Source organism: Halichoerus grypus, chromosome 2 (genome assembly GCF_964656455.1).
Source record: "Halichoerus grypus chromosome 2, mHalGry1.hap1.1, whole genome shotgun sequence".
NCBI classification, from domain to species: Eukaryota; Metazoa; Chordata; class Mammalia; order Carnivora; family Phocidae; genus Halichoerus; species Halichoerus grypus.
In genome coordinates this window covers 65247519-65260509 of record NC_135713.1, presented here as the reverse complement: position 1 = coordinate 65260509, position 12991 = coordinate 65247519, and the positions used below count along the sequence as shown (strand labels likewise).

At 38.4% G+C, this 12991-nt stretch overlaps 1 protein-coding gene across 12 annotated transcripts in view; it reads left to right on the top strand.

Annotated features, from left to right (window-relative positions):
* Positions 1-12991, top strand: part of APC (APC regulator of Wnt signaling pathway) — a 130875-nt gene that overhangs the window by 96828 nt on the left and 21056 nt on the right. For 8 of the 12 annotated variants that reach the window (XM_036087348.2, XM_036087346.2, XM_036087339.2 and 5 more), the window contains 2 exons: positions 8355-8453; positions 10945-11323. In XM_036087348.2, the coding sequence (XP_035943241.2) occupies positions 8355-8453; positions 10945-11323 (478 nt within the window). The remainder of the gene's footprint in view (positions 1-8354; positions 8454-10944; positions 11324-12991) is intronic. The other 4 variants (XM_036087350.2, XM_036087349.2, XM_036087351.2 and 1 more) reach the window with 1 other exon arrangement.

Genomic DNA, 12991 nt, shown 5'->3' with positions numbered 1-12991 from the left:
TCCCCCACTAGACTGTAAGCTCCAGAAGGGCAAAGATTTTATCTAGTTTTGTCCATTTTCATATCTTCACAGTCCCTGGTAAATAGTAAATAACAGTAAATATATGTTGGTTGGAAGAAAGATCTCACATCCCTTCTAGAAATAGTGTTTCTTGATCTGTGATTAATCTCCCGTGGAAGTTAAATGGAAAGAGAAAGCTGGAAGTAAATTATACAGGTCAGATCCCTGCTTGCTTAGTATATAACTACCGTGTATAATTCATTTATGAATTGGTTCTTAGCTTTTCTGTTTAAAGTTTAGAACCAGATCTCTAGTGATAGCCAGTAAGTAATGGTGAAGTTCAGCCAAGAGTGGGAAAGAAATGAAATGATAAGAGAATGCTTTACGGCTAATGAGCATTTTAAAACTTTACTATGGAAAATTTCAAACATATACAGAGGCAGATAAAATAATATAGTAATCCACACGTACCCTATTCCACTTTGCCCTCCCATTTTATTTTTGAAGAAGAACCAACATCATCATCATTTCTTCCATAAATATTTCACTCTGTATTTCCAAAAGATAACAACACTTTTTAAAAATACATAACTGGGGCACCTGGGTGGCTCAGTCGTTAAGCATCTGCCTTCGGCTCAGGTCATGATCCCAGGGTCCTGGGATCGAGTCCCGCATCGGGCTCCCTACTTAGCGGGGAGCCTGCTTCTCACTCTCCCTCTGCTTGCCGCTCTCTCTCTCTGTCAAATAAATAAATAAAAATCTTTAAAAATATAAATAAATAAATAAATAATAAAAATATATAACTATTCGGGAGGGGGGGCGCCTGGCTGCCTCAGCTGGTAGAGCATGTGACTCTTGATCCCAGGGTTGTGAGTTTAAGCCCCACATTGGGTGTAGAGCTTACTTTAAAAAAAAAAAAAAAAACTGAAAGTATGTAACTACACTGCCATTATTACATTCCCAAAGGAACCCACAGTAATAGCATCGATATCTAGTCAGTATCCAAATCTGCAATTGTTTTCATAAATGTCATAATTTTTCACAGCTTATTTGACTCTTTCCAGGTAAGGTTCATGCTTTGGGATTAGTTAATAAGTCTCCAGAGTTTTGTGGGGCTTTTTGTTTGTTTGTTTTTAAAGATTTCACCTATTTATTTGACATAGAGAGAGAGAGAGAATGAGAAAGCAAGCAAGCACAAGCAGGGGGAGGGAGAGGGAGAAGCCGGCTCCCCGCTGAGCAGGGAGCCCGATGCGGGGCTCAATCCCAGGACCCTGGGATCATGACCTGAGCTGAAGGCAGACACTTAACATACTGAGCCACCCAGGCGTCTCTCCACAAAGTTTCTTTTAATCTCTAGGTTCCTTTTTTGTCTCTTGTTTTCTGGATGTTTATTAGTTGAGGAATGAAAGTTCTTTGTTTTATACAGTTTTCCATAGTCTGGATTTTGCTGATAACATCTTCATGGTGTGTAGTTTGACATTTTTCTCTGTCCCCTATATTTCCTTTAAATTGGTATTTGGATCTAGAGATGTGATCAGCTTTGGGTTTTCAAGCCTTGTTTTTTTGTTTTGTTTTGTTTTGTTTTGTTTTGTTTTTGCAAGTCTTTTGAGGGTGGATTGTGGTCTTCTGGTCTTCAGTCAGGAAGTATATAATGTCTGGTTGTCTTATCTTTTTGTGATATTAACAGTAACTGATACCTTATACCCAGCTCCATTAATTCGTTAGGGGGTACAAAATTAGCTGGGAAACTTCTATAAGGAGAAATTCTTGTGTACTGTTTGATTACTTCCATGTACAATTTGATTAGGAAGAAAAGGGGGTAAATGCTTCCTTCTTCCCCTCCTTAGGCCAGGTTTCACAGTGACATAGAGACTCCTGCTGCCTGTGAAATAGAAACCCTGGAGTCACTTTCTAAAGTGAGTAAGCAGGAAGAGACAAGAGGGGTTCCGACCCAGGAGGAATACTTGAAATTGACTGTATCCCCACTCCACTAAGTGCAGCCATCAGGCATAGCCCTTCTAGGTCTCCTCAGTGAACTTTTGAGTGCCTGTCTCTATTGGCAGTGGCTATTTAAGGATGAATAAGGGAAAAGTAGAAAATAAAGAGATGCTTGATTTTAATATGTAGTGATTAAAAGAAATTATAGTTACTTGGAAGGGTCCCCTCCAGCCATTCATCTTATCCCCACCTCTGTATTTGCCACCCATTTTTCATTTTACTGTTCACCTTTTCCCCCACTCCTGTCACCAAAAGATAATATAAAATTCATTCATCAATGTTCAGCATCTGTATTATGCCAAGACTGTTCACAGCCCCAGGATATGGGAGTGAGCTAGGTATGTGCTACCTTTTCCTTAAGAAACTTACAATCTAAAAGTAAGACAGATGAGCAGTTTCCACAAAGTGTGTTAAGTATTATGAGAGGGCAAGTACATAGTGTTACAGGAACACATATTAGAAGCACTTAACTAGTGTTAGGATGATGTTGGTCCTAGAGAAAGTTATAAATTATTATGACACCTCAAAAATGATTGGGTAAATTAGGTACCATATCTAGGTGAAAGATGATGGTGGCCTCAGGATTAGGGGAACAATTGATAGATTTGAGAGAGTCAGTTGGTTGGTGGATATCTGAGTACCTGAGAATATTTAGGAAATAGAATCCGTAAGGTTTGGTGTTGGATATGACAGTTAAGGGGGAAGGGGAAAGAAGTAAAGAGTGACTTCCAGGTTTTTGTCATAGGCAGCTAGGAGGATGGTGATATAATTCAGTGATAACTCTAGATGAGGAGGAGGTTTGTGGAAGAAAATAATCTAGTTTCAAAAATGTTAAAATTAAGGTTAAGTTTGAAGGTGTTAAATATGAGACATTGAAGTAGAAATGTTAGGTAGGCTGTTAGAATTTTGAGTTTGGAATTGAAGGGAGGGGTGAAGAATGTGATGATAACTCAAGGTATGGAAGATTTTTACATCCCCTGTGATTATAGAGTGAGAAGATGAAGACCTGGGCTAACATCGTAAAGCAAGGGAATCATACTGTTCCAAGAAAGAGGAAACAGTTAACATTATTCGCCACTGATCATAAGGACTAAAAAAATCTGCATTGGGTTTTACCAAAATAAGGTCATTGTTGATCTTAGCAAGAGCAATTTCATTGGCTTTCTACCGTATTATACTGAAGTGAGTTGAGGCTTAAATGGAAGGTTAAAAAGTAGAAGAGAGCAGGGTGCCTGGTGGACTTAGTCAATAGAGCCTGCAACTTTTGGTCTCAGGGTTGTGAGTTTGAGCCCCACATTGGATGTAGAGATGACTTTAAAATAAAATCTTAAAAAAAAAAAAAAAGTAGAAGAGAGCAATTCCAGCTAACTCAAAAAGTGAACAGGCTGTTACCTGATGCAGAATACAGATTTGAGAGAAAATTTGCAGATTGTTTTATTTTTTTAAGATAGAAGAGATGAGTATGCTTGAATGACAATGGGAAGGAATCAGTAGAGGGAAAGGATCCAGAGCACACATGAAGGGATGGGCCACAGAAGGATGCAACAGCAGAAGGTAGAGATGGATATGGTGTCAGGTTACTTTGTTGGTTTGGTAGCAAAAAGTTGAAGTTTTGTCTGATGGCTTCTATTTCCCTGTAAATTAGAAGGTAAAATTATTTGTGGTAAAGGAAGAATAGTCAATTTTGTGCAAAAGGAGGCCTGTATAAAATAGCCAGTGTAGGGGCGCCTGGGTGGCTCAGTCGTTGAACGTCTGCCTTTGGCTCAGGTCATGATCCCAGGGTCCTGGGATCGAGCCCCGCATCGGGCTCTCCGCTCTGCGGGAAGCCTGCTTCTCCCTCTCCTTCTGCCTCTGCTTGTATTCCCTCTCTCGCTGTGTTTCTCTCTGTCAAATAATAAAATCTTAAAAAAAAAAAAAAAAAATAGCCAGTGTAAGGAAAGAAAGGAGAGCTGACTAGGGAAACAAAGACTGCAGCTACAGTACTAAGGGCCCAAATGTATTGGTGACCATAAATGTTAAATGCGCAGCATCTTGGAGAGTTGTGTTATTTTCTCACATGGTCAGATTTCTCAGATACTGCTCAGCAGTCCATATCAGGGTATAGAAAAAAACAGTTGGATTCATCTGTAATTACAGTGTTTGCAGGCAAGTGGGATGGAATAACCATGGAGTAAAGCTATTGAAAACTAGCTAAGAGAATTAATGGAAGTGATACACTGCAAGAAATTCAAGCTGGAATATGTAGAGAGATCCATGACTTGCTATTCCAGTCATTTCGAAGAAGCTTTCTTGGGGAAGGTTAAAGGAGATTGCTAGAAGAATAGGCTATCAGAGCTACCACGGGATAACTAAATGTGTTATTTAGAGATGGTGCCTTTTGGGGTAATGGAAATAGTCCAGGATATAATCATTGAGGTCGGTGGCTAAAATGGAGTAGAGGAGAAAAATGTCTTTGACGATATCAGAGAACTGAGGGGCCAAGGTTTTGAATGGGTTATGTGCATGGATGTTGAAGTTATCCAGAATGATGCAGTAGTTAAAGTGGAAGGAGGTCAGTGACCCTTGTGCCAAAGTAATGATTGGGTATAGTGATTGAGAGGTCAGAAATTATGTTAGGACTGGGAAAGGGGGAAAGGCGATTATAACGCAAAGAGATTTGGGCCTTTTACAGGGCTTCAAAATGATTTAGAGTGAGGAAAACATAGACTTACACTGCCTCCTGACTCTGTGAAGTACATGGCTCGTAGGAGAGAAGGCTGCAGCAAGAAGGGGTTTCCTGTGAGAGCCAGGTTTCGGGGAAAGCCAGGAGTAACAGCAGCAGTAGGTGAAAAGTTGAGGATTCATGCCGCACGGAATCTAGATTCCCCAAGAAAGGTTGGATAGGAAAGAACACAGTTTACAGCTGAGAGTTGAGAATGATATAGAGAATACTTGTATCTTGAACAGCGAGCAAGGCCAATTCCAGAGATGTGCAAGATGACTGCTTTAACAGGTCTTGAGTTTGTGAGAGAGTTAATCACACTCAAGTGTCTTCAGAATTTACTCATGAGTTGGGTAGAAAATACTTCTTAGGAAGTTACCATTTCTTGTGAGTTATCATTTCTCTAAGTCCCTCTGAAAGATGTTGGCACAGGTCTAGTCATAATAAAAGGGCCCAGGAAAGATTCTCAAGGCCCAAGTTCTATAGGTCGTGTGGGTATGGGAATGTTTTCTTGTTATCTCCTTATAATAAATGCATCTGGGGGCTGGGTGGCTCAGTCATTAAGCGTCTGCCTTCGGCTCAGGTCATGATCCTAGGGTCCTGGGATCGAGCCCCGCATTGGGCTCCCCGCTCGGCGAGAAGCCCGCTTCTCCCACTCCCCCTGCTTGTGTTCCCTCTCTCGCTGTGTCTCTCTCTGTCAAATAAATAAATAAAATCTTAAAAAAAAAAAATGTATCTGAATTTCTATCTCGGTAGATTGGGAGAAGGGGAAGTGTCCCAAAATCAAGGAGCTGATTTCTTTCAGTACAAGAAGATACTTAGATTGAAGCTTAAATATAATTTGATATCTACACTGAAATGAATGCCAGAAACATGTTTTTTATTGTAAAAATAGGTTTTCCCTTGTTTTATAATTTAGCTCCTTGTTTCTCTTTTGTTTCAAAGAGTGTGTTAGTTATCTGTTGCTACCTAACAAATGTAGCAGCTTAAAACAGCAAACATTTGTTTCTGTAGGTCAGGAATCCTGGTGCAGCCTAGTTGAGTGCCTCTGATTCAGGGTCTCTCATGAGACTACAGTCATGGCGTTGGCTGGGACCACAGTCATGTCAAGGCTTGATAGGGAAAGATCTGCTTCTGAGCTCACCCAGAGGGCTGTTGGCAGACCTCATGTCCTTACCGGCTGTTGGCCAGAGAAATCAGTTCTTTGCCACCTGGGCCTGGCCATAGAGCAGTTCACAACATAGTGGCTGGCTTCCCTCAGAGAAAACAAGAGAGGGTACCCATGGTGGAAGCCACAGTCTTTGTAACCTTATCTTGGAAGTGACTTCTCATCTCCTCTGCAGCATTCTTTTCACTGGAATCCAGTCCCTAAATCTAGCCCACACTCAAAACGAGGGGATTACATTACATTAGGGCATGACTGCCAGGAGATAAGGATCACTGGGGTTGCCTTACAGCCTACCTACCACAAACGTTCAGATATCCTCAAAGATAATATGTTTGCGTCAGGATACAGAGTCATTCACCTTCTCCTGTAGACCAAGAAAGGACCCTTGCCTGAAATTTACTTTAAAAGAAAACCCGGACTATTCTCTACCCTGAATCTTGGTTCCTCAAATCCATCCTCCTTATTACAACCAGAATAAGCTCTTTATGTCCAAATTTATTTGCAGTTTTGTCCCCAATCCAACTCCCACCGCCACACACTGTATTCTTTCTTACCTTTGCTTAATGCTTCTGCCTTTGCTTAATGTTGGGCTGCCCTGAGGCTAATGCACAAAGGAAATTACAAGGTCTGTTGGTTCCAAAATTTAGGGATATTGGGTACATTCAGAGATAGTGACTTTTTCCAACTCATTGAACCCTCCAGAGTAGAGATAAACAACTCACAATCCTCAAACCTGTTTTTCCCATAATGGGAAAAACACCCCTTTGCCACGCCCCATTCTCCAATTAACGAGAGCATCTATATGTGAAGGAACCAGCAAAGGTGTCCTCTGCCCAGATATTCTTACAGATTTTACTACTAGCTCCTCTTTCATTCATAACAAATATTTTGTGAATACCTACTATGAACTTAAAACTACCCTTGGTATTGAGAATATAACAGTGAACAGAATAAAGTTTCTCCCTCAAAGAGTTTATATTCTAGCTTTTCCTTTTGAAAGATTAAGAACTGTAGCAGAATACCTGCCAATATTGTTTTCTAATTGGATATATTCTTATAATCATTATTCTTAATCATTAATGAATGGCTTTAGGTATAGCCAGTATTTTGATAGGTCCCACATATTTATCTGTAGTCCCTACTCCTGTCCAGAGTTGCATCTTGTGTTTTCAGATGCCCATTTTGCATTTTTACTGTATGTCAGTATACATTGATTGATGATCTCAGGTCCCACACTGAAACCCATCATCTCTTCCTGGGTTTCATGTATTCACACTGCCTGCACTATCTGCCCATTTATCCAAGCTCAGCGCCTCCAAGTTGTCCTTGGTTCCCAGCATCTCTTTACTCACATCTAGTCAATTAGCAAACCAATTGATTCTGTCCTCTAAATATAGGGTATCCCCAACTCCCTATTCCTACTTCCTTACTTTGTGCCCTCATGACGGCTCAGCTATTGAAAGCACCCTCTTCCTGATTTCCCACTGTGATCTCTCCATTCTGTCTTTTATACTCTTTTAAAGATGTGATTCTGGGGGTGCCCGGCTGGCTCAGTCAGAAGAGCATGCAACTCTTGATCTCAGTCAGGGTCATGAGTTCAAGCCCCATGTTGAGAGTAGAGATTACAAAATAAAACTTAAAAAATAAATAAAGATATAATTCTGGTTGTGTCACCCTCCTGCCGAAAGTCTAGTGGCTCTACAACATCCACAGCTTAAAAGCAACATCTTTAAAATGACTCATGAGACACTTAATAATTTAACCCAACCTTCATCTCCCATCATACACCTTGTGTTCTGTCCACGTTAAACAAACACCCCATGCTCTCCATATTTATACCTTTATGCAGACTGCTGCATTTGTCTGCTACCCCAGAATTCAAGGCCTACCTTAAATGTTACTTATTTTATGCAACCTTTAATAGTTCCTTATACCAAGTAGTTGTTTCTTCCTGTTTTCCTTCAATACTTTATTATTTTTTCTCCTCAGTATTTTATACCTTTTTATACTATGGTGCTTATCATCCCCCAGTGCAGTTATTGATCTTTTCATGCCTTTCTCTAATTAAGTTTTAAGCAGTCCTTCTCTGTACTGTGAGTTCCTGGAGAACATGGGCTATACCAAATTCCAAATTATTTGTGGTAATTTAGAGCATTTCATCAACTAATAAAGCTTTCTATCAATAAATTTATCTTTAACTGAATGTGGTTTCATGTCTTTTGATCTTTGAAAAAATACCACTCTTAGAATTTCTTCAGTGTTTGGTTATTTCCCACACTGTATTTAACTTTTCTTCAGTTTTTTCTTTAAAATCTACTTAAGTTCACAGGTAAAAGTACTCATTTTGAGCAGTTAAAATGTCCACACTTTTCATGCTGTATTTAGCTATTTACCCTAAAGACAGTTCATTTGGTGCACCTTAACATGAAGTTAACTCTATTTATTTATAATCTAAATTTTACTATCCATAATTTGCTTAATTTCTAGGGTTCAACTACACGAATGGATCATGAAACAGCCAGTGTTTTGAGTTCTAGTAGCACACACTCTGCTCCTCGAAGGTTGACAAGTCATCTGGGAACCAAGGTAACAGAAGATTATAAACTCTGGTCACTAATACTAAGAGTACTTTGCTAAAACATTCTTCACTCATCTTTTAAATTCAACTAGAAGAGAATTCTGGTTCCATCACCACAGTCTCTTCTTAAAGAAACATCTTTATACAGAAGAGTACAAAGGAAAAATGAGGATTATAAAAAGTGCCAATTTAGCTAGTTTTTTATTCTTTCTCAGCTGTTATCATCCACTTCTCTGCAAGTATCTTAAGCTCCAGCCAGACTGGCTTACTTACTTGCTGCTTCCCAAGCACTCCGTGGGACTTTCTGCCTCCATGTGTTGCCTGAGATAGTACCATCTCCCCTTTCCACCCCACTACCACATGGCTGTCAGAATCCGAGTCAGCCAGCAGCACTCTGCTTGGGTTTTACTTCTTTACAAAACGTTTTCTGGTTCCCAGTGTCCTCTTACCTCCCCATGCAGTCTGTCTACCTCCTTTGAGTCACTGCAATTTGCATGAAACTCTCTTGGGGAATAGGGACTTTTTTTTATTTAATCTTTTGTGACATCTACCACAGAGCCTGCACATAATGAGTGTTTAATAAATTTACTTAAGTGGATGGAAAAATTACTGAAATAGAATGTTACCCAGTGCTGATAAGTGAGTTTTCTTAGTCTCTCAGATATTAGCAAATATTTTAGGACTTGAGAATGGTGTGTTTAAAAAGAAAACAATTGTTTTATTGTTGTTTTAAAGCCAGAGTCTTTAATATTATATTGACAAAGAGGAAATTCTAATATAACTAAACAGTATATTTTCAGTTAAATCTAAATAATTCCATTAACTGTTTTCACAACATACTCTACCTATTCTTTCTTTAACAATATAATGGCTCTTATGAAAAGCATTACTGAAATAACTAATGTGATTTAAGAAATGAATTTAGAATAATCAACGATATTGTTAATATGAGACTTCATCCTTTTAATAACTCACAATAGCTGCTAATTGGGACCTCTGATATGCCAATAACTGCGCTAGAAGTTGTATGTACATTTTCTCTGATCTTCTCGAAAACACTGTGAAGTATTCTTGTCCCTCTTTTTTAAAAGAGAAAACTGAAGCAAAAAAGGTTTAGGCAGCTATTGCATATTTAAATTGGACTTCAACCCCAGGTCTGTCCAACACCAACATGTAGTTCTTACTATAAAGAAAATCTAATATTCACCAGTACCGTTGCATGAAAACTAGCAGCTAGAATACCATTGCCTTTTGAAGTGACTTATGAATGATAATATTAAGACCTTGCTACATTTTTGAATGCCAGCTACTCTTCCTATACATGTATTATTTCATTTAATCTTCACAGAGAAAACCTTGTTAGGTAAATTTCTCCATTTTGTAACTGAGAAAACTGGGGCTCAGAGAAATCAAATAACATGGTAGTGTCACACAGTTCATTCATAAGTGGTGGAACCAGAATTTGAAAGCCCAGTTTATCCACAGTTCTGTACTACCTTCCTAAAACATTAATATCTAAGAGTAGTGTGTATTTATTTAGAGTTTGTCAGCCTCAGCATTCTTGACTGGATAATTCTTTATTGTAGGATGTTTAGCAGTATCCCTGGTCTTTACCTAGTAGATGGCCATAGCACTTTCTCTCACAGCTGTGACCACCAAAAATGTCTCCAAAACATTGCCCAAAGTGTCCTAGGAGGGCCAAAATCACCCCTGATTGAGAACCACTGATTTATAGAGATGATACATTCTTTATATAATAGCCTCTACTTTTATGTAATGACTCTGGCTTTGAAATGAGGCTAATTACAATCCAGGATAACTGGGTACTCTTTCCAATTTCTATTCTACTTCTGAATAAACCCTTAGAATTTATTGTCAGAGAGTAATTGGTGCTTACTGGATGCTTTAAAAAAAGAAAATTAAGAATCCTACCTAGCCTTGTACTCCCTATGTGATCATGGCATTCTTCTTTTTATGACAAAATATTTTTGTATGTTTAAGGGAGAAATCATACACTTTTAACATTATAATCTGGCAAGGGTTAGTGATTGTCGAGAACTAGTACTTAGTAAATAATAATTGTTGAAATCGTTTTCTATTTATTGATTATAGTTGTAAATTAAAAGAAGTAAAATTTTTAAATTATGTAAAATATTTAAATAAACCACATTCCTCATTTTGTGTGTGTGTGTGTGTGTGATATCAATTGTCATTCACTATGACCAGCTGATCCAGACAAACAGCACTTTATGTGAGAACCTACTTTCTCTTTCAACACTGTATGCCACCTACTTCTATTTACTCATATAAACAAATTGGTGATGGATTTTGAAATATGGGTATGGATTTTGAAATAATACTCATTACTTCATCCTAGAAAGGGGTTTTGAGTTTTTTCTTTTTAATGAGTTACAATAAATATCCCATTCATCACTTCATTGGTGTTAGCGTTTGGATATTAAAGTCATAATTTTGTTTCTAAACTCATTTGGCCCACAGGTGGAAATGGTGTATTCATTGTTGTCAATGCTTGGTACTCATGATAAGGATGATATGTCGCGAACTTTGCTAGCTATGTCTAGCTCCCAAGACAGCTGTATATCCATGCGACAGTCTGGATGTCTTCCTCTCCTCATCCAGCTTTTACATGGCAATGACAAAGACTCTGTGTTGTTGGGAAATTCCCGGGGCAGTAAAGAGGCTCGGGCCAGGGCCAGTGCAGCACTTCACAACATCATTCACTCACAGCCTGATGACAAGAGAGGCAGGCGTGAAATCCGAGTCCTTCATCTTTTGGAACAGATACGAGCTTACTGTGAAACCTGTTGGGAGTGGCAGGAAGCCCATGAACAAGGCATGGACCAGGACAAAAATCCAAGTATGTTCCCTATAGTGCATGTTACAAAAAGCAAATGTAAACATTTTTTAAATGAAAACTTTTTTAGGTAGTATGTTGTCTTTATGAGTTGGAATGGGAAATTTATAGTAGCCATCTACACTGCTAACATAGTTTAAAACTTAGGTCTGTATTTTTCTAGGAAAAAAAAATAGTAAAGGAAAATGTTACATGCAGTACTATGCAACCAAAAAAGAACAAGAGATTAAGAGAGATTTATAGTCACAGCATAATAATCTAGAAAGAACTTGAGCAATTATGTTTCCATCCCTTCCATTTTATAGATTAAGCTCAAGAATGTGACTTTAGTTCCTTCAGCGGTTAGTGACCAAGCCATAATCTTTACATTTGCACAACACTCTACTCAGTGGATACAAAGCTGCGTTAAATCTGTTGTGTTATTTGAGCTTTACAACAAACTCCTGGAGTAGGAAGGGAAGGTATTATCATGTCCATTTTACAGATGAAGAAACTGAGGCTCAGAGACACTAAAAGACTTGCCTGTAGCCTCATAGCTAGTAAGTGGTAGAGCCAGGAACAGAGGCCAGATCTTCTGAGTGTCAACCCAGTGCTCTTCCCACTGCACCCTCCTGCTTCAGGCGATAGGTCCCAGTTGCTTGGGGTGATCAGCTCAGCTCTGTGCGGAGAAACCCTGGGCTACCAACTCCTCTCCATCAGGAGCAGGGAAGTTAGGAATTGGGACCCTTGGGGACATAACTTACTTCATTCCTGTAGCAAGAACCAAAAGCAGCAAGTATATAAGGTAAGACCTTCCTTTTACCTGATAAGAACACACACACAAACACATCCACACACACAGGACAGGGGACAATTGATCAACCTGTTGATTCAGGGAGCAGTAGAAGGGGTGATGGTGAGAACACTTCTATGAAGCTTTAGCAGATTTTTTTAGCTTAGGTATAAAGGTGAATTTATTTAAAATTTACAAATTTTCAAGAATAAGAAAATAGCAGAAACAGTCCTTTATATCTTTTTGTCCTAGGGATAAAGAAAACTAATAAGATACTTTACTGAGAGAACATTGTCTTTCTGGATTTTTTTCTGTGGGTATCCACAATTATGTAATAACTTGTATTTTGTGATCTTAATAACTGTTCTCAAAATGCTTAAATAAATATTACTTCTGAAAAATAGACTTACTTTTTAAATTTTTATTTCAAATAATGAGCTTTGAAACTGTGTGCATGGTATTAAATGTGGAGGTACATTTTCTTGGACACCTCTTCTTTAGATTCTTGTTTACTGTCTATATGGTAAGCTTTCCCCACAGGTTTCTGCTAGATTTCTTTACTATATTTGTACACAAATGAGTGCTTTTAACCCACACTCGTGACAATAGTTTAAATAGAAATTATAACAAAAACAGCTTTATACCAAAGCGTCTTTATTCTTTTACATATTCAACATAATTTTAAATTATTATTTGAGTTATAGTATAAACCTGCAAGGGATTTATTCTAACAGAGTTAGTTAAAGGAAGATACGGAGTAAACATTTTTCTGGAACCAAGAAAAGCCCTTTACTCATATTTTCTTTTCCATGTTGGTAGTATTTATCTATTCAGCAAATACTTGTTGATCTACTAAACTGTTATGCATTAGGGATATATTAGGGAGCCCTGCTTTTTTT